Genomic DNA, 22,341 nt, shown 5'->3' with positions numbered 1-22,341 from the left:
AGAAGAGGCATATTCACTCCAGAGAGACAGTGAAATGAGAGAGTAAGATAGAGCAACAGAGTATGCATGTGTTTTTAAATTTGAAGATGTCTTTCCAGGTGCTGCACAGGTCTGAAATGGCTTAGTGAGACAGCAGAAATGACCTCTGACTCTGACTCTGACAGCTTTATATGCTGCACCCAAGACATTTATTATCAGCAACTCAGACGGCCCTCATCCCAATGCTTACTTTCTCTGTGATATATTAATACATGAATTTAGCTTTCTAGTGTGTAAAGTGTGATTTACACATGGAAATAACAGATGTGGTACCAGATGTGTATTATTTGATTTGGTCTGGATTGATGGTAAATTTAAACGGTTGCTGTACTTTTTTTAAGTGAATTAACAAAGAGAAAACAAAATGCTCTTTTACATTATTTTGACCTCTTGCCTTTATGTTTTTCCTCTCAACAGTCTGAATCAATGGTGACCCTCACCTGTGCAGATGGAAAATGGAACAAGCAGGTGACCTGTGAACCTGTAGACTGCGGGCGGCCCGACAAGTACCACGTGCACCCGGCTGTCTTTGAGTTCTTTGAGGGCACCACCTATGGCAAGAAATGCACTTTCCAGTGCCGGGAGCCAGCTCAGCTTGTGGGTGGGTAGAGCGTGACAGCTCCTTAAAAAAAAAGTCCCTTATTTCTCATTGAGAAAAGCAATGCTGTATATTATATCAAATGGAAGTACTGTAGATTTAATTTTGATCTACACTTAAAACGAATATTCCAGGTGAAATACAACTTAAGCTCTAAGCATCTGTGGCTTCATCTGGGGTGGCTGTAGCTCAGATGGTAGAGCGGGTTGTCCACTAATCGCAGGGATGGTGGTTTGATTTCTGGCCCACATGACTCCACATGCTGAAGTGTCCTTGGGCAAGACACTGAACCCCAAGTTACTCCCAATGTCAGGCTCCTTGCATGGCAGCTCTGCCGTCATTGGTGTGTGAATGGGTGAATGAGGCTTTGAATACCGCTAAGGTTAAAAAGGCGCGATATAAGTGCAGACCATTTAAGCATCAAAGTCAAATTATAATTTACTGTCATGGTAGCTTCACCTCCAGAACTTCTATCCTCCCTACTGAAAAGACCAGTTTAGCCAGCATGCAATTCCCATGCTAGTCTAGGTGAGTTTATGTTGGTCTAGCCATGTTGTTCAGCAGCCAAACTTAGCTTGTAAAGCTGGTCGACCAGTAAAGTTTTTCTGTTAATGCTGATTAACCAAAAAAGTCCTGCTCAATAAGCTAGTCAAAAAACAAACCGTGCTGTAGACCAGCATTCAAAAAACAACATATTCTGGTTACCAGCTGTATTAGTATTTGTGGCATTGAGGCTGCTCTGGATGTGAGTGGGCCTCCAGAGATGGAGACGGTGGGCGAGTTGTGGCATGCAACTCGGACGTAAGTCGCCTTGGCGTTTTTATATACGCCACCATAGTGGTGTTGTCTGGCTCAACCAACACCCACTTCCCCTGGATCAACGGCAAAAGCCTCCACAGAGCAAGCAATACCACCAACAACGTGAGGCGGTTGATATGCCAACACAGTCGCGGCCCTGTCCAGGAACCAGCGGCTGCGTGCCCATTGCACATGGTGCACTAGGCAAGCTTGGAGGTATCTGTCGTAATCACAACGCACATGGACACTTTCTGTAAGGGCTGAAGAAGTGGCGGCAGATCGGCGTGATGGCCACGTGCCATAAACCAATCTAGATGCTGGACGCAAGCCAAAATGCATTTCCGCATCAGCATCTTGAACGGGAGTCTGTACAGGGCCCGGGTCTTGCAGGTTCAAGATTGGCTGCAACCCACCGTCTTTCTTTGGCATGATGGATTAAGGGCTGTAGAAACCTTTCCTCATCTTGGCTGGAGGGACAGGCTCTATCGCACCCTTGAGCAGGAGGGTTGCGATCTCTACACACAGGGAGGCAGCATTTTCGCCCTACACAAAGGTGAAGCGGACGCCGCTGAACTGGGGCATGTGCCTGGCGAACTGAATCGTGTAGCCAAATCGGATGGTCCTGGCCAGTAACCGTGACGGGTTGGAAGCGTCCAAGCTCCTGGCAAGGGGCACTAAGGCGATCGCGTCTGACATACCTGGGGTGGGGCCTCACGGCGGGAGGGAGCAGCAAACGCCACGTTAAGGAGCCTCACTTAGTTCCAAGGTGGCTGCGCTGAGGGTAACCTTGAAGCACTTACCTCGCTCCATATACCCAGCGTCAGGGGGAGACGGTGATGGGGGAGGAGGACTTTTTCAACCGCCTGGCCATGGGTGTGAGTGTGGTGCGGGCGGGCAAGCGAAGGCAGGGCAGTGTTCCCTCCTCCACTGGATCATGAATGCCATCGTGCTGGCATACCAGGCCAGGCCGTGCCCACCCCTTTGGGAATATGAGCACACTCTACGAGGAGTCTGGCATCCTTGTCGGCCCTGGCCGATGACAACCCTCTTGCAGACATCTGAAAGGCAGCGGGCTGTGCAACATCCAATACCTTCGAGACTTTTTGTTTTCTGGGTTGAGCTGTTTTTTTTTTTTTTTTTTTAAAGTCTGCTGCACAATTAGACATACATGCAATCTCTTTGAAGCAGATCTAGACAGATGATTCTGGGGAAGAGGAGGGTTTCTGAGACAAAACTGAAAAAACTGAGCACTGCAATGAAGCTGGCTATCTGCATACAACTTAAGAAATGTAAATGCTAAACAGAGGAAGTACACTAGTTGATTGGTTAACATATTACATGTTCAATGGAAGTATCGGCATGTGCCATATAGAGTTTCATGACTGAACTCAAAGTTATTGGAAACAGCAATTAGCTAGAAGTGACACATAAACTCGCTGGCTACTTGTGATGGGATTACCTGAGACAGGGCCTAACTTTGTCCCATCCCCTCTGCAGGCAGTAATAATGTACTGACATGTATGGAAGATGGGATGTGGTCCTTTCCTGAGGCTCTGTGTGAGCTCCGCTGTCCAATCCCTCCTCCTGTACCCAATGCAGTCCTGCAGACTAAACGCTGCAATGCTACAGGCCTTAAAGTTGGTTCCTTCTGCAAGTACAAGTGCAAGCCTGGCTTCCATGTGCCCTACACAGACAAGTCCAAAAGGTGAGCGAAACCAATAGTTACTATAGGCATAATATTTGACAGTTTCACTGTCCACACACTTAGGAAGAGATCATTTGACCAACAGTTACAAATCTGAAATCAATTATACACCAATAATTTACCAGCGGGGGGAAATAATTATTTAAATAATAAGTCTTCAAAACACTGAAAATGTGTGTAAAATTTGTGACAGAAAATAGAAAAGATAACACTGCTCACTTTTTCCATGTTTCTCCTTGATTGATGAACATGTCACAGGGAAGTTCCTGTGATGTACCATAGGCGTGCATTTAAGAGGCAGTGCACAGAGGATGGAACCTGGCAGACCGGTGAGTGTGTGGCAGTCACATGTGAGCCACCTCCTCCCATTTTCCACGGTATCTACAAGTGCACAAATGGCTTTCAGTTCAACAGTGACTGCTGGATCGACTGCAACAGGGCGAACCACACGGTGAGACAGCACAGCCGCTGCAAGCAGGTCTGTCGTGTTCTCTCTTTTCTTTTTTTTTCTGCTCTCATTCTCTTCTCTTCCATCAAAATCTCAGCCCATCACCTCTCACTACTCTATTTGGCTATGCTTTCCACCCATCATGCACCCCCTGTAACTCACTCAGGCTATCATCTGACTATTTATCAGCAGCATGACTGGTAGACTAACAGAAAGAATTATCATGTGTACTTTTATTCATGTGTTCCCTTTACAAAAAGCTTCACTATGATGCTGCGCTGCTAAGCGCTATGGGGAACAATCCTAGTTGTGACCGAGCTGTGAAAAATGTGTGTAACACGTCCTTAGGTGGAAATCGCGGGGGCCCCCCATCTGAGGGTTGTCCCCCCCTAAAATATCATTAAAATATGTGTATTGTAAATAATATAATGATATATTCTTAAAATAATTGTTTAAGAAATAAAATAATACAAATGCAAACGGGGCACCAACAAAAAAAACCTTCAAAAATTGCTCTTGATAATTGTTATGTTTATTGTCCCCCCCAACATTTTGATGAAATTTTCACCCCTGAACACATCAATGAACATTGACTGGAATTTATAGCCTCGGCTGATGTAATCATTAGATGCACCTGAGGCCAGGCTAAATGGAAACCTTTCATGTGAGGTTCACAGGGTTTTATCTTGAGGTTATCGAGACCATTTCAAGTGCTAGGGCTCCCTCCACTTGGAACTGATCTGGGTAGATTTTTCAGGGCAGAAGAGGACCTCTTCGCCTCTGTTGATAGCGTAATGTCTCCTCTACTTCTCCCCGAGTCGCCCAGTCCCCCCCCCCACCCCGATCGTGGTGAAGCACACATAGCACAAATGCGCCTGCATGCGTTTCCTTCTACTAAAGTTCATATTACAGAACCAACTAACTGCCAGTTTGCTTCAGTTCTGGATTTTCTGTAGAAAGAACTGTCAGCGGGCACTTGCCTCGCCACTGCCAGGTTCTATTTGGCCACTGCTGTTTGCCATGGCTTGGTGGGCTGTTTGCCCTCTAAGAGGCATCCTCATTATTGCCCGGGCCTACAAGGCGCGCGGTCAAGCTTCGCCAGTAGGTTAGAGGGCGCACTCTACCAGAGGGCTCTCCACCTCTAAAACCTTGGCTAGAGGTCTCCCTCTGCAGCAAGTTTGTGATGCGGCAGGTTGTCCTCTCCGCACACATTCATTAGATTTTTATAGTTTGGATGTTCTGCCACTCCGGGCTCTTATGCCCTTGAGTCGACATCTCAAGCTCATGTCTGGACAAGTTTGTGATGCGGCAGGCTGGTCCTCTCCGCTCACATTCATCAGTTTTTATGACAAGTTTGTATTGCGATAGGGTTCTCTTCGCACACATTCATCGAACTTTATGGGTTAGATGCTTTGCTACTCCGGACTCTTATGTCCTTGAGTCGACATCTCAGCCCATGCCTGAACAAGTTTGTGATGCGGCAGGCTGGTCCTCTCCGCACACATTCATCAAAATTTAATGGTTTAGATGTTTATGCTACTCCGGGCTCTTATGCCCTTGAGTCGACATCTCAAGCTCATATCTGAGACCTCTCGTGTTTTTGTGAGTACACTGCACAACCGTAGGGGTCCGGACAGCCCCCAGTGCTGCGGTGTGGGTATTGCGTTCCCCATAGCGCTTAGCAGCGCAGAATCAAAGTGAAGCTTTTTGTAAAGGGAACGTCTCGGGTTACATGTGTAACCCTTGTTCCCTGAAAAAAGCGGAACGAGATGCTGCGCTTCTTTGCCGCACTGGGAAGTCCCAGGACTGCTCTTCAAACAGAAGTATCTGATGACACCTGGTGACGCATCAATTTATAGCCTGGCCTCAGGTGCATCTAACATTTATGCATTTGGCAGACGCTTTTATCCAAAGCGACTTACAGTGCAATTATTACAGGGACAATCCCCCCAGAGCAACCTGGAGTTAAGTGCCTTGCTCAAGGGCACAATGGTGGTGGCCGTGAGGTTAGAACCTGTGACCTTCTGATTAACAGCCCTGTGCTTTAGCCACTACACCACCACCACTCCATCTAATGATTACATCAGCTGAGGCTATAAATTCCGGTCAATGTTCATTGACGTGTTACACACATTACTCACAGCTCGGTCACAACTAGGATTGTTCCCCATAGCGCTTAGCAGTGCAGCATCTCGTTCTGATTTTCAGGGAACAAGGGTTACACATGTAACCTGAGACGTTTTGTTTCACAAACTCTAGAATCAGAATCAGCTTTATTGCCAAGTATGCTTACACAAACAAGGAATTTTTCTTGTTGACAGGAGCTTCCAGTGCACAATAATACAATACAGCAACAAGACAGAGATAATAATAAAAAATAATTATATATAAATAAATACAAATTTAAATGGAATAGAAAATAAAGTGTATATATAGAAAAAACAATATATATATATATATATATATACCCACAGTATCTCACAAAAGTGAGTACACCCCTAAGTGAAAATGTCCAAATTGGGCACAAAGTGTCAATATTTTGTGTGGCCACCATTATTTTCCAGCACTGATTTAACCCTCTTGGGCATGGAGTTCACCAGAGCTACACAGGTTGCCACTGGAGTCCTCTTCCACTCCTCCATGACGACATCACGGAGCTGGTGGATGTTAGAGACCTTGTGCTCCTCCACCTTCTGTTTGAGGATGCCCCACAGATGCTCAATAGGGTTTAAATCATGCTGGAATACTACCCTGCAGCCCAGTCTCCGAAGGGAGGGGATCATGCTCTGCTCCAATATGTCACAGTACATGTTGGCATTCATGGATCCCTCAATGAACTGTAGCTCCCCAGTGCCAGCAGCACTCATGTAGCCCCAGACCATGACACTCCCACCACCATGCTTGACTGTAGGCAAGACACACTCCTCACCTGGTTTCCACCACACACGCTTGACACCATCTGAACCAAATAAGTTTATTTTGGTCCATCAGACCACAGGACATGGTTCCAGTAATCCATGTCCTTACTCTGCTTGTCTTCAGCAAACTGTTTGTGGGCTTTCTTGTGCATCATCTTTAGAAGAGGCTTCCATCTGGGACGACAGCCATGCAGACCAATTTGATGCAGTGTGCACCGTATGGTCTGAGCACTGACAGGCTGACCCCCCACCCCTTCAACCTCTGCAGCAATGCTGGCAGCACTCATACATCTATTTCAACCTCAAAGACAACCTCTGTATATGATGCTGAGCACGTGCACTCAAATTCTTTGGTCGACCATGGCGAGGCCTGTTCTTAATAGAACCTGTCTTGTTAAACCGCTGTATGGTCTTGGCCACCGTGCTGCAGCTCAGTGTCAGGGTCTTGGCAATCTTCTTATAGCCTAGGCCATCTTTATGTAGAGCAACAATTATTTTTTTCAGATCCTCAGAGAGTTCTTTGCCATGAGGTGCCATGTTGAACTTCCAGTGACCAGTTTGAGGGAGTGTGAGCACGATGAGACCAAATTTAACACACCTGCTCCCCATTCACACCTGAAACCTTGTAACATTAACAAGTCACATGACTCTGGGGTGTACTCACTTTTGTTGCCAGCAGTTTAGACATTAATGGCTGTGTGTTGAGTTATTTTGAGGGGACAGCAAATTTACACTGTTATACAAGCTGTACACTCACTACTTTACATTGTTGCAAAGTGTCATTTCTTCAGTGTTGTCAAATGAAAAGATATAATCAAATATTTACAAAAATGTGAGGGTGTACTCACTTTTGTGAGATACTGCACTTATATAGCGCTTTTTTTTAACCTTAGAGGTTACCAAAGCGTTTTACACTGTGTCCCAATCACTAATTCACACACACATTCATACACCAATGGCGGTAGAGTTGCTATACAAGGTGCTAGCCTGCCATTGGGAGAAACTTGGAGGACCGACTCAATGACTGCTGAGTAGAACTGTATCAGCAGCGTCTGTGTCAGGTTGAACTTCCTCAACTGGTGAAGGATGTGCAACCCTTGCTGGGCCTTTTTCACAATGGAGTCAATGTTGGTCTCCCACTTCAGGTCCTGTGAGATGGTAGTGCCCAGGATCCTGAATGACTCCACTGCTGCTATAGTGCTGTTTAGAATGGTGAGGGGGGTCAGTGTCTTAGTGTTCCTCTTAAAGTCCACAATCATCTCCACCGTTTTGAGCATGTTCAGCTCCAGGATGTTTTGACTGCACCAGATGGCCAGGTGTTCAACTTCCCTTCTGTATGCAGACTCATCGTCATCCTGGATGAAACTTAAGGAGCTTGACAGAGGGGACCTTGGCGATGCAGTCATTGGTGTAGAGGGAGAAGAGTAGTGGGGAGATCACACATCACTGGGGGGGCACCTGTGTACATGTGTTGGAAGTGAATTTCCCCTGTCTCACTAGCTGCTTCCTGTCCATCAGAAAGCTGGTAATCCACTGACAGATTGATGTGGGAACAGAGAGTTTGTGTAGTTTAGTCTGGAGAATAGCTGGGATGATGGTGCTGAAAGCCAAACTGAATTCCACAAAAAGGATCCTTGCATATGTCCCTGGTCTGTCCAGATGTTGCAGAATATGATGCAATCCCATGTTGACTGCATCATCCACAGACCTGTTTGCTCGATAAGCAAATTGAAGGGGATCTAGAAAGGGTCCAGTGATGTCCTCCAGGTGGGCCAACACCAGTCTCTCAAATTATTTAATGCTCTCAGATGTCAGGGCGATGGGTCTGTAGTCATTAAGTCTTGTGATTTGGGGTTTCTTTGGGACAGTAATGATGACTGAGCATTTTAATCAGCATGGGACTTCACACTGCTCCAGTGATCTGTTGAAGACTAGAGTGAAGATGGGGGCCAGCTGGTTAACACAGGATTTTAGACAAGCGGGTGAAACACCAACTAGGCCCTGTGCTTTCCTTGTCTTTGGTTTTCGGAAGTCACGGTACACCTCTTCTAAACAGATCTTAAGTGCAGGCTGAGTAGCAGGAAGGGGGAGGAGGGGGATTGCAGGAGGTGTTGGTGTTTGTGTGAAGTGAAGGTCAGAGTGGGTGTGGGGTGTGAGACTGGGGCTTTAAAATCTACAGTAGAACCCATTCAAGTCATTAGCCAGTTGTTGGTTCCCTACAGTGTTGGGGGGGCAGGAGTCCTGTAGTTAGTAAGTTGTTTCAGGCCACTCCACACTGATGCAGGTCATTAACTGAAAACTTATTTTTCAGCTTATCAGATTAGCCTCTCTGATTCCCTTATTCAATATCCTCACAGAAACTGATATATGATGTAACAGTATCTGTGAGCTTGTCCAGACTGGTGTCTGCAGCCTCAAAAACACTCCAATCAGTGCAGTCAAAGCAGGCTTGTATTTCCAGGTCTGCTTCATTGTTTTCATTGTCACCATTGGTGTGGTGGCGTAGTGGTCTAAAGCACATAACTGGTAAGCAGAAGGTTGTTGGTTCGATCCCCACAGCCACCACCATTGTGTCCTTGAGCAAGGCACTTAACTCCAGGTTGCTCCGAGGGTATTGTCCCTGTAATAAGGGCTCTGTAAGTTGCTTTGGATAAAAGACTTTTCCTCTTTAAAGTCTTTACTACAGGTTTAGTAGATTGTAGTTTCTGCCTGTAGGTTGGAAGAAGATGAACCAGACAATGATTAGAGAATCCCAAAGTTGCTCTAGGGACAGAGCGATATGCATTATTTATTGTTGTGAAGCAATGATCCAGTATATTTCTGTATCTGGTTGGGCATGTAATGTAGTGTATTTCTGTATCTGGTTGGGCATGTAATGTGCTCTTTGTATTAAGTTCACCTGTGAGGTTTGCTTTGTTAAAATCCCCAAGAAAAATAATGACTGAATCTGAATATTGTTGTTCCATGTTTGTGATCCCCGTTAAATCCGCATTGCGATCCGCTCTAAACAGCTATAAGACTGTCAGATGTAACTTGCTGTCTAGAATAGCTTCACTCAGCCAGGTTTCTGTGAAGCACAAGTCAGCAGAGGTTGAAAAGTCCTTGTTTGTAAGGGTGAGTAGATGTAGTTCATCCTTTGTGTCAGGAAGAGCGTGGAGATTCACTAGATAAATACTTTGAAGGGCTGTTCGAAACCTGTGCCAATGGAGACTGACCAGCGTGCCAGCCCGTCTCCCTCGTCTGCGTCTCTTGAACAGCACAGCTGTGTCCCTGACTAAATACCCAGCAAAGCGTCTGAATAGTCAAAAACTGGGAAAAGATTGTCTGGTGCTGCCAAAAGGTCAGCAGTTCATCCCTGGTGAAACTGATTGGAAAACGATTACTAAACACAGGACAAACAAATAAAAAAACAAAAGAATTGGAGCGCTCCACACCGAGGCTGCCATCCATGGCAACGTCTTGCTGTGGCAGCGTTAGTGAGTAGCAGCTTTGGAAAGTATCAGTGCATATTCGATGAGTCAACAATATGGGCCAAGCCTGGTTACACATGCATTACCTTTCCACATGCCAGTATTGGCATGCATGCCTAAAGGCCTTTTCACACCAAACGTGACATGATTATGAGAGGCAAATCATAGGCAAATAGTCCTTTCCCATAGAAAGCTAAACTAATGTTCATCATTAGCAGATATACGCCTTGACATTTGGTCATTATTGGTCGAGAATAAGGTTCGGCCATTACAGTGGCTCAGTATAGCGTTGTGTCCGGGGGGACACAATGTCTTGTTCCCTCCATCAGGGAATGAAGGTTACAACAGTAACCTAGATGTTCCCCGTTTGTCGCTCACTCGACATTTTGCCGAATAAAAGGACACTAGGGCTCCTTATTCAATCACACCATGCAATGAACCATGTATGTGAACTGCTGACGCAGGTGCAGGCAGGCAGTTGCATGCCAAAGCAGCATGCTGTGTTAGACTGCACGTACCCTTCCCCAACGGCCCATAAAAACATCATAATCTTTTTAGGTTCCCGGCGTCCCGAAGGGGGGGAACAAGCAATGTGCCAAGCATGGGAGCAGGCCGCACCAGCCGTGCCTTTTCTCTCTATGTTTCTTGCATAGAGTTAAAGTGGCTGGGCCATTTAACGCTATAACACGCATCGGGTAAGGTGTTCTTTTCCAACTCCTATTCTTTCAGGGGGAAAAGACCCTGCGGAGACCACATCCTCTACAGGATGGGGGAGGTTAAATGTTGCGAATACATCACATGTGTTTTCAGGCCAAATGTGGAAGTGGCATGGTGGTAGATCCTTCCTAACGAGGGAGGAGTTGCTACAAACAGAACACCAATTCACGAACAAACACCACTTCAGGGCCTCAGTTCGATTCTGAACCCAATGCTGAAGCAGTCTCATATGCATCAACCCCAGCGGCGCAACAGCTGTGGAAGATGCCATATGCCCCAGGAGCCTCTGGAATTGCTGTGCCTAGCTTGAACTAAGTAATGCATTTCAGCACTGACTTCATGCGCGCGTTGGTGAGGCGCGCGGTCATTGCCTGAGAACCTGGTCCCTGTGGGTGCACAGTAACTCTCAAGAGTGGGCTAGGATGAGCCAGTCTTCGAGGTAGTTGAGTATGCGGATGCCCACTTCCCTTAGCGGGGCAAGGGCTGCCTCTGTGAACTTCTTAAAGACGTGAGGGGACAGGGTCAGGCCGAAGGGGAGGACCTTGTACTGATACACCTGCCTGTCGAGCGCAAACCGAAGGAAGGGTCGAGAGACGGAGGGCTGAGAGCTGGGCCCAGGTTGAGGCTGAGCTGCCTGACATTTGGAAGCCGCAGGGGGACGCCCTCGGCAAGCAGATGGAGCACGGGTCGTGCTGGAATGGCAGCGAAGCATAATGTGAGAGATGGTCTCCGTCTGTTTCTTCACCGCCGAAAACTGCTTGGCGAAGTCGTTGACGGTGTTGCCAAATAGGCCAAGCTGGGAGACGGGGGCGTTGAGAAAGCGGGTTTTGTCGACCTCCCGCATCTCGACCAGGTTCAGCCACAGGTGACGTTACTGGACCACGAGGGTGGCCATCGCCTGCCTGAGTGTCCATGATGTGACCTTCGTGGTCCGGAGGGTGAGGTCGGTCGCAGAGCCCTGCTGTCGAGGGTAGTGAGCGCGGACGAGTGAGAAGGTCGGATGCGGGCAGTGATAGGTGCCCTCCATCATCGTGACCTCCGGGAAGAAAGGAACCGGGGGAGGGGGGGGCATGGCTGTGAGCGGCACCCGGACCCAAGGAACCAATCGTCTAGCCATGAGGGCCTTTTCGGCATGGACACTGAGGAGGCCCTTAGGTTGTCTACCAGACAACTTCGGGAGAAGCTGGTTAATGCCTGAGGTGCATTAACCAGGACAAACAGAGCATGCCCATCCAGCAGTTATGCCCATGCCCATCCTTGTTCACCATCGCAGACAGCGATTTTTATTTAACCATTTGTTTTATTTTTTGTCAAGTGGAATTGCTTAGTGATCTGCCTTCCTTCCTTCATGAAAATGAATAGAAATGTTTGTCTTTGATCCAGGTTCCCTCCACCAATGTGATCCGATGTAGAAAGGACGGGAACTGGACTGGCTCCTTCCGTCTCTGTCCAAACCTGAAAGGCCAGTGTTTCCTCCCACAGAACCTCAGCCCAAATATTTATCTCGGCTGCAAGAATGGCCACGGCATAGGTATTGTATCTGCACACACTGTTACATATCAGACAGCAGAATTGAGGTGAATCTCATTTATTAAGTCTAAAACATACTTGACATAGCCCGCTCAATTTCATGCATCGTTGTGTTCAAAAATGTGTCCAAAATGTAATTTATACATTGAATTTTTAGTTCAAGGGGCGTTATAGCACACATTAGCATAAACTCGTCTTCTACAGACAGTTTTCTCTTTTTAGAGAATTGTGAAGGTAAAGCAACATTTTAAAGACAATATTTCTGAACAATAATTAAAGTTATTGTATACAGTAGTATGTTTCTTGTCTTACGATGTGAACTGTGTATGACTATGTATTTTTTGTAGTTGAGTATACAGTAGTATGTTTCTGGTCTTACTATGTGAACTGTGTATGACTATGTAAATGATATATTTTACTCATCAGTTTTAGTTTTAAGATTTAAAATGATAGATTTTATATCAGATATAAAATACATTTCAATTTTAAGATATTTACTTTGTAGAAATTAGCTTGTCAGTTGTAACACTTTACCTGGAGATATGAGTGTTACATCCAACAATTAATCTAGTGAAGGATAGAGCCTAACAGTAAATGTTGGTAAGGGAGAGAGAAGAGCAAAATAAAACACTCTGTGAGCGATACAAATAAAATAAAGTAATAAAAGGAGGTAATCAGCAGAGTTGTTGCCATCACTCTTTCCTGTGCACATATTCTGAGCACACATACTAACACCCAACATGTAAAATCCTAATGAGAAGGGCTAGTGTCTTCATGGGACTCTACTGTATATTCACATTCGTAGTGTAAATACAATTCTAGACTGATTCTAGACCTGTATGTGTTGCCCTGCAGGAGTGGAGTGTGAGGTGGCTTGTAGAGATGCTAGCAGCAGTGTGGTCCTTTTGCCCAACAACATGACTGTTGAAACTGTGATGAAAGACCACTGGTGGAACCCAGCCAAAGTTAAGGTGCGTGGAAAGACATTGTAACATTTGGGTGGGCTTTTTTTAAATTACTTTTTTAAATGTTCGTTTTTTAGCATAATTTTGGCTAATGTCACTCTGGAGATGTTGTGTAAATATTTGGTCATAATACAAGTTGATTCTTTAAACATGTCTATAATTCAGTACCTATATTTAATACTATGCAGTTAACATGCAATTATGATGTAACTTCTCTGAAGTCATATATAATATAACAGAGCAGGTTTGTAACATAAGCATTAAGAGTAGTCAAAATAAACACCTTATGATGTAAACACACTGGAGTAGTCGGCAGTAGTTACTTAAAGCATTGTGATTAATGCACAGATTAATCATTAACATCAGAAATGGAAATGATAAACGTTTGCTCGTCTGTTATAAAATCCAATGCATCATTATGTTTACCTGACCAAGATAGACCACTTTGAGTGGACCACACACATTCATGCACTGGTGACGTTTGCCTCTTGCCCTTTTCTTCTGTGCCTTAGAAATGGAAAATGGTATAGGCCAGAATGGAGGTTCTGTTTCTAAAGAAATAATAGACAAACCAACAAACAAATATTCTTTACATTGTGTATACAATGATTGTTTGTAACTGCAGAAATGTGTTTTGATCCTCACCTGTTAAAGCAGTCCTTCTCAACTGTTGGGTTGTGACTGAAATTGGGTTTTAGGTCTGGTCTGTTCTGTTCAGCAGGGACAAAAACATCATAAATGCAAATAATTACATTTAACTAACCATATAATTGTGCAGAGTTAGAATAACAAAATACATTTTTATATACATTTTTAAAAGAGAGGAGAAAAGCTTCATGTTTGGGCTGTCAATTTAAAATGTTAATTCTATGCGATTAATTATATAAAAAATTATGCGTTCAAAATAAACCGTAATAATAATATTCAGGTTTGAAGTATCATCTGTTTTCTCCAGGGGGCAGTAAGCAAAAACTCCAACTGCATAGGTAAAGTGCAGCTTATACAGAGAACTTCCTTGTTACTTTCATAACCTCTGTTCTCTGATGGAGGGAACGAGACGTTGTGTCAATGTAGTGACACTTGGGGTCGCCCTTGGGAGCCCCAAACACCTCTGATCTTTAAGAAAAGTCCAATGGGAATTGCCAAGTGGAATTTGCATGCCACTCCCCCTTACATACAGATATAAAAGGAGCTGGCTTGCAACCACTCCTTCAGGTTTTGTGCTGAGGAGCCGAGACAAGGTGCCGGACATTTCATTGGGTAGTTCAGTGTTGTGGCAAGAGGGGCAAAACATCTTGTTCCCTCCATCAGTGAACGGAGGTTACGAAAGAACCAGGATGTTCCCTATCTGTCACTCACTCGACGTTGTTTTGATCTAGTGACACTAGGTGTCCCTATAGAAACGCCACCACTATCTGAACTGTGTTATGTGGACTGGTGGTGCGAGACAGGCAGACCCTTGTGTGCCTCATAGTCACCACTGTTACAATCGTTGTACGTCCCCTGCAACTCAAGTTGACTGCCCAAAAATAGGGAGCCTCTTCCCCTTTTTTCTCACCAAAAGGAACAAAATCATTCAGCTGGGGGCCATATAGGGTCTGCATCGGGGGGGTGAGATCACACCCCACCTGAATGGGGTGGGGGGGGTTGTGTGGCAATACGTCACATGGTCTTACCTGTGGAGAAGTCCTACCCCAGAGGGGGGAGGAGCTCTACAAACACAGTGACTGGGGTCAGAGGGGCCTCTGCCCAAGGAAGTAGGCTCACTGGGGGGGAACGTATCCTTTCGTAGCCCCCAGGGCCAGCTGCATGCCAGTGCATCTGTGCCGAGGGGAGCATTGGTCCGAGGGGCAGAGGGAGGATTCCGCAGCGAATAGGTCTACCTGCACTTGACCAAATCGACTCAAAATCAGCTGGACCACCTGTTGGTGGAGTCTCAACTCTCTTCTGAATGTGACACTTCCGCCACGCTGTTGAGGTCGCCTGGTATGTGAGTGGCTCGCAATGACTTGAGTCGCTGCTTACTCCAGAGGAGGAGACAGCAGGCGAATTGCGACATGAGTGCACGGCATCTTAGCTTTACTTTTGCCGTTTTGACCATCCAGTCCAACATGTGCTTGTGCTGGATCAATGGCTGAAGCCTCCGCAGGGTGAGCAATGCTGCCAGCAACTCAAGGCAGTTGATATGCAAATGCAATCGTGGCCCTGTCCAGGAGTTGGTGACTGCGTGCCAGTTATTAGCCACGGTGCACCACCCACGCTTGGAGGCATCTATCAGGCCTGGACACCTGCTCTAGGGGAACCCCTGGTCTGTCCAAGGGATGAACAGGGGGCACCATACCATCTCAGGACTCAAGTGGATATATGCTCTATATAATTATATATATTTATAATTATTGAATTATTTAAAATTTAATTATTGTTATTTGAGGGGCTTTCTCAGCAAATATTTACAGATTAATTGAGATTAATTTGATTAATTAATCAGCATACCATGTAATACATTTTATTAAAAACATTTATTGATTGAAAGCCTGTTACGTTTGAGCAATGAGGCAGACGAGGAGGTACGGATCCAAACGCAGTTCAAACTTTATTAAATGAACAGCACAGGAAAAACACAAAGGAACAGCCCACGATGGGGAAATGAAACATAAAAGTATAAACTAAACACGAGATGAACAAAGAGGGCATTCGAGGGAGAATCACACACCAGGTTGACATCAAACAACGATCGACAAAGACAGCACAAAGACACGGGGTATAAATAGACAAACGTGGGAAAGGTGGCCAATGAAAGGACAGAACTCAAACAAGGTAACAAGGTGATAAACAGAAACCAAAGGCAAATTAACCAGGGCAGGTGTAAACAATGAACAGTGAATACGAACGCTAACAGAGGGTTGTGGAATCAAATAAAGGACTAAAGTGACAACAAGATGGAAAACGAGAGGGCAACAGTGAAACGAGACAGGGTGGACTATGGAATTAAATAAGGGACTAAAGTGAAAACTTAAGAAGTGAAAAGTGACAAGATGGAAAACAAGGGGGCAACAGAGAGACAAGACAGGGTAATCATTACATAGCCCCCCCCCCTCAAGGATCGGATTCCAGACGATCAAAACAACAAAAGACGAAAAAGACCCACAAGGAAGAACCAAAATGAGGGCACCAGGGGCAAACAGACAGAGACAAGTGGGCACATGGGCGGACCAGGGGGGGTACACTGGGCAGGCGGGAAGTCCGCGGGGGCCATTAGGCAGTCCAGGGAGGTGGAGAGGGTAGATAGATAGACCATGGAGGCCGAGAGGGCAGGCAAGCAGTCTATGGGGGTGTGTCAAGGGACCAGGGTCAGTTGGCCGCAGAACAGAGGCCGGTTTAGATGGCCCGGGAGCTGGCCACTTGGCAAGGACAGGGACCGGGTCGGGGGGCCTGGGAGGAGGCCACTGGGCAGGGACTGGGTCAGGAGGCCAGGGAAGAGGACTCAGGACAGGAACAGGGGCAGGAGGCCTGGGTGGAGGCCACAGGACGGGAACAGGGTCAGAAGCCCTGGGAGGAGACCACAAGACAGGGACCGGGTCAGGAGGCCTGGGAGGAGGCCACAGGACAGAGGCCAGCTTCGGTGGCCTGGGAGGTGGTCGTGGGCCAATGGCCGGTTCAGGGGACCTGGGAGGTGTGGCCACTGGGGGAGCTGGCGGAGCCGCGTGAGGCGGAGCCAAGGAGGACCTCTGAGGCGGGGCAGTCGAAGACTTGGGTGGCGGCGCCGCAGGAGGCATAGGCAGGGCCGCAGGAGACCCTGGGGGCGGAGCAGAGGCAGGCAGAGCCATGGTTTACCCTGTGGGCGGAGCCGTAGAAGGCTTGGGAGGCGGCGCCGTGGAAGGCTCGGGAGGCGGAGCCGGGGGAGGCTCGGGAGGTGGAGCCGGGGGAGGCGATGGCGTAGAAGGCTCAGAAGGCGGAGCTGAGGGAGGCTCAGGAGGCGGAGCCGAAGGAGGTTCTAGAAGCGGAGCCCTAGAAGGCTCTGGAGGCTCTGGAGGCGGAGCCGTAGGAGGCTCGGGGGGCAAAGCCCTGGAAAGCTCAGGAGGCGGAGCAGAGGGAGGCTCTGGAGGCTCAGGAGGCGGAGCTGAGGGCGGTGGCGCCGTAGACAGTTCTTGAGGCGGAGGCCTGGAAGGCTCCGGGACGGAGCTGAGGAAGGCACAGGAGACGGAGCCAAGGAAGGCTCAGGAGACGGAGCCGCTGGAGGCTCTGGAGGCGGAGCCGTAGGAGGCTCAGGAGGAGGCTCGGAAGGCAGAGCCGTGGATGGCTCGAGAGGCTTGAAGGTTAGAGCCCTGGGAAGCTCGAGGGGCTTGAGAGGCGGAGCCCTGGAAGGCTCGAGAGGCTTGAGAGGCGGTGCCCTGGAAGGCTCGAGAGGCTTGAGGGGCGGAGCCCTGGAAGGCTCGAGAGGCTTGAGGGGCGGAGCCCTGGAAGGCTCGAGAGGCGGAGCCCTGGAAGGCTCGAGAGGCGGAGCCCTGGAAGGCTCGAGAGGCGGAGCCCTGGAAGGCTCGAGAGGCTTGAGGGGCGGAGCCCTGGAAGGCTCGAGAGGCGGAGCCCTGGAAGGCTCGAGAGGCGGAGCCCTGGAAGGCTCGAGAGGCTCGAGGGGCGGAGCCCTGGAAGGCTCGAGAGGCGGAGCCCTGGAAGGCTCGAGAGGCGGAGCCCTGGAAGGCTCGAGAGGCTTGAGGGGCGGAGCCCTGGAAGGCTCGAGAGGCTTGAGGGGCGGAGCCCTGGAAGGCTCGAGAGGCTTGAGGGGCGGAGGCTTGAGAGGCGGGGCCCTGGGAGGCTTGAGGGGCGGAGCCCTGGGAGGCTCGAGAGGCTTGAGGGGCGGGGCCCTGGAAGGCTCGAGAGGCTTGAGGGGCAGAGCCCTGGGAGGTTCGAGAGGCTTGAGAGGCGGAGCCTTGGGAGGCTCGAGAGGCTTGAGAGGCGGAACCCTGGGAGGCTCGAGAGGCGGAGCTCCGGAAGGCCCGAGAGGCTTGAGAGGCGGAGCTCCGGAAGGCCCGAGAGGCTTGAGGGGCGGAGCCGTAGGAGGCTCAAGAGGCTCTGGGGGCGGAACCGTCAGAGGCTTGAGTGGATCGAGAGGCGGAGCAATCGGAGGCTCTGGAGGCGGAGCCGTAGGAGGCCCGTAGGCGGAGTTGCAGGAGGCTCGAGAGGCTCTGGGGGTGGAGCCGTAGGAGGCTTAGGGGGCGGAGCCCTGGTAGGCTCGAGAGGTTCAGGAGGTGGAGCCCTGGGAGGCTCGAGAGGCTTGAGGGGCGGACCCCTGGTAGGCTCGAGAGGCGGAGCCCTGGAAGACTCGAGATGCTTGGGAGGCGGAGCTCTGGAAGGCTCGGGAGGCGGAGCTCTGGAAGGCTCGGGAGGCGGAGCTCTGGAAGGCTCGGGAAACTCGGATGGCTGAGCTCTGGAAAGCTCGGGAAACTCGGATGGCTGAGCTCTGGAAAGCTCGGGAAACTCGGATGGCTGAGCTCTGGAAAGCTCGGGAAACTCGGATGGCTGAGCTCTGGAAAGCTCGGGAAACTCGGATGGCTGAGCTCTGGAAAGCTCAGGAAACTTCGGATGGCTGAGCTCTGGAAAGCTCGGAAACTCGGATGGCTGAGCTCTGGAAAGCTCGGAAACTTCGGATGGTTGAGCTCTGGAAAGCTCGGGAGGAGGAGCCCTGGAAGACTCGAGAGACTTGAGAGACTTGGGAGGCGGAGCCCTAGGGGGCTCGAGAGGCGCTGGCTCTTGGACGGTCACGGCCATTGGCACTGGCACTGGCTCTTGGACGGTCATGGCTACTGGCACTGGCTCTTGGACGGTCAAGGCTTCTGGCACTGGCTCTTGAACGGTCGTGGCTTTGGGCACTGGCTCAGGGACGATCGGGGCCACCGGCGCTGGCTCAGGGACGGTCGAGGCTACAGGCGCTGGCTCAGGGACGGTCGAGGCTACAGGCGCTGGCTCAGGGACGGTCGAGGCTACAGGCGCTGGCTCAGGGACGGTCGAGGCTACAGGCGCTGGCTCAGGGACGGTCGAGGCTACAGGCGCTGGCTCAGGGACGGTCGAGGCTTGCGGCACTGGCTCACTGACGGTTGAGGCTTCAGGCTCTGGCTGGGTTACCGTGGTTGGCGAGGATTCGGGCTCGCTCACGGTGACATTCATGGGCTCTAGCTCGCTCACCGTGACATGCGTGGGCTCTAGCTCGCTCACCGTGACATGCGTGGGCCGGGAGGCGGAAGCCCGTCTTCTCCTTCTCCGGGCAGACGAGGAGGACCGCGCTGGCTCGTTGACCGGCGCGAAAGGACGAACCACGGGCGAATGGAGGGTCAATTCTGCGGGAGGCGCTACGGGGTTCTCCTCGATGATGTCCACAGTTAGATGAGAACCGCAGATCTGTAGGGTCTCTTCAACGAATGCGTCAAGCGTCCAGTCGCGCGTAGCCGGTGGCAGCCGCTCCTTCAGCCCATCATTCAGGTTGCCTCGGAAGAAGACCACGAGAGAGTAATTTGGAAAGTCAGAGACGTTTGCCAGAGCCAGGAAGTCGTGAATGTGGTCTTCAATAGGTCGGTCCCCTTGCTTCAGGCTGAGCAGATCGTAATTTGCCTGAAAAACTGCTGGATCCATTGTGGTCGATCGTTCTGTTACGTTTGAGCAATGAGGCAGACGAGGAGGTACGGATCCAAACGCAGTTCAAACTTTATTAAATGAACAGCACAGGAAAAACACAAAGGAACAGCCCACGATGGGGAAATGAAACATAAAAGTATAAACTAAACACGAGATGAACAAAGAGGGCATTCGAGGGAGAATCACACACCAGGTTGACATCAAACAACGATCGACAAAGACAGCACAAAGACACGGGGTATAAATAGACAAACGTGGGAAAGGTGGCCAATGAAAGGACAGAACTCAAACAAGGTAACAAGGTGATAAACAGAAACCAAAGGCAAATTAACCAGGGCAGGTGTAAACAATGAACAGTGAATACGAACGCTAACAGAGGGTTGTGGAATCAAATAAAGGACTAAAGTGACAACAAGATGGAAAACGAGAGGGCAACAGTGAAACGAGACAGGGTGGACTATGGAATTAAATAAGGGACTAAAGTGAAAACTTAAGAAGTGAAAAGTGACAAGATGGAAAACAAGGGGGCAACAGAGAGACAAGACAGGGTAATCATTACATAGCCCTACTTTTCTTACATTGTGTTGACGTTTTTGTTACAAAATATGTAGTAGACACACAAAAAAGTTTTTGATGCATACCTGTTATTTCCTTAGGATGTCTCAGACTAGACCTGGAGTGCTTCAGAAATTATGAGTGTTGTGAATGAGCAGGCAAACCAAAAGTTATTTTTCTCAGAATAAGTTTGAATACAACACAGTCTAACCACAGAAATTAACAAAAGAAATGGTCAGTGTCAACCAAAGAATACTTAACCTTAACCATGACGACATTCTGAACTGCTTTTGAACCATTGTCATGTTTCAGATGGTGGTCTCAGTCTCTCATTTAACAGATGACAGTAAATGGCTATGGGTTATTTTTCTTGCTGTAACATTTTGAATGGGTCTTTCTCTCTGAGTCCTCTGAGTGCATTCGAGGAGAAAGGAGTGATTTTATCACAGCAGTGGGGTCTTTGCTTTGTGTCCTCCTGACAAAAGCAGACTGCAAAAGACCAATTGACTCCGCAGCTCAAAGCAATGACTTAATCAAATGACTAATTGAAACTCATAGAAAGAGACGAAAATGTGCCTCATTCTTCCATATCTTTGTGGAAATTTGTGATTTCATACTATATCAATACCCCAAACAAGAAAGCTGCATCTAGGGTCAACAAGGCCAGACAAGGTCTCAAGGAATATTCATTTCCGCCTTTACTATGTAATTGATTTATATATGGACTACTGAATGACATTTTTGGGTGACGTCATGCCCTCGAGTGGTTATGAGGTTGTCTGGATTTTTCATTCCATATTTGCAATGCCTCCTCTGTATTATTGCAGACTTTGGTGTGGTCTTATTGCTTTTCATTCTTTCTATAATGTGGTCTGTGCCATGTGGTTCTTTACTTAATTATTCAGGCTTCACTGGAGCTTTAGGAAGCACTAACTCCACATCTTGAATACAAGAGCACTGCTCTAACATTTACATTCAGATTTACATTTAATTATTTAGTTTAGTTGACATGTTTATCCAAATATATTTATTTTGAAATCTGAGGATGCTGTACAAGCAGCTTGTGTCAGAAGTCCACCAACTTCTTAGCCTTGAATTTTATGTAAGCATCTACAGGTAGCTAGTGGAGAGAGACCAAGAGTGGTGTGAGTTGGGCTCTCTTTGGTTGCTTACTGTTTAAAAACCAGATGAGTTACCGCATTTTAGATATTCTCTAGAGGCTAGCTGGAAGGCCGACCAACAGTGCATTGTGGTAGTCCAGTCTTGAGATGACAAGACTAGGAGCTGCATATCATATTCAAATTGGAAATGTCTTATTTTTCTGATGTTGTAAAGCGTGAATCTGCAATGCCTCTTAGTTTCACTCAGATTTCTGGCAGTTTTGGCTGGTGTTAGTGTTGTTGATTCTACTTGTACAATGATGTTTTGATGGACTGATGTGTTGGCTAGGATAATGAGGAGTTCTGTCTTCTTTTGCTCTTTCTGGGCTAATCCTCCATATCATAGTTTTTTCCTTGTCCTGTGTAAATCATCCTTGCAGGGGGATTGACCTGACAAGGTCCTTTGAATTATTCCATGAAACTGTTGGAGATCAAACTCACATGATTTATTTCCATCAATTTTATCGATCACAATCATAGGCAGACACTTGGAGGAGAACATCCTGTGTATGCATACATGCGCATCTCTTGTAATCTAGCCCACCATAAATCACTGACTGTGTTTTTCAGTGCACACAAGCTTGGGAGCCATCAGGAAATGTTGTGTCTTGACTGTAATGGATGGAAAATGTCAAAAGGCCTTAAAAATGAAAAACAGTCTCTGATACAGATAGTATAAAAGTCTATTTAATAGAAGGCAGGTAGCACTTGCACAGCTTGGGCCTTCAGAGAAACTATAAAAACAGGCACAAGTCCAGGAGAAGACGGTTTAAATTAGCCCTTGAGTAAACAAGCCACTTGGGCCCTTGGT

General features: G+C 48.0%; 1 protein-coding gene across 1 annotated transcript in view; it reads left to right on the top strand.

Moving 5' to 3' along the window:
• Positions 1-22,341, top strand: part of LOC127630582 (pappalysin-1-like) — a 130,376-nt gene that overhangs the window by 91,984 nt on the left and 16,051 nt on the right. Inside the window, exons 15-19 of the mRNA XM_052108205.1 lie at positions 457-640; positions 2,933-3,140; positions 3,423-3,591; positions 12,056-12,224; positions 13,079-13,194. Coding sequence (XP_051964165.1) covers positions 457-640; positions 2,933-3,140; positions 3,423-3,591; positions 12,056-12,224; positions 13,079-13,194 — 846 coding nt within the window. The remainder of the gene's footprint in view (positions 1-456; positions 641-2,932; positions 3,141-3,422; positions 3,592-12,055; positions 12,225-13,078; positions 13,195-22,341) is intronic.

Source organism: Xyrauchen texanus, chromosome 3 (assembly GCF_025860055.1).
Source record: "Xyrauchen texanus isolate HMW12.3.18 chromosome 3, RBS_HiC_50CHRs, whole genome shotgun sequence".
In the NCBI taxonomy this organism is placed as follows: Eukaryota; Metazoa; Chordata; class Actinopteri; order Cypriniformes; family Catostomidae; genus Xyrauchen; species Xyrauchen texanus.
This window is presented reverse-complemented; position numbering and strand designations above follow the sequence as displayed.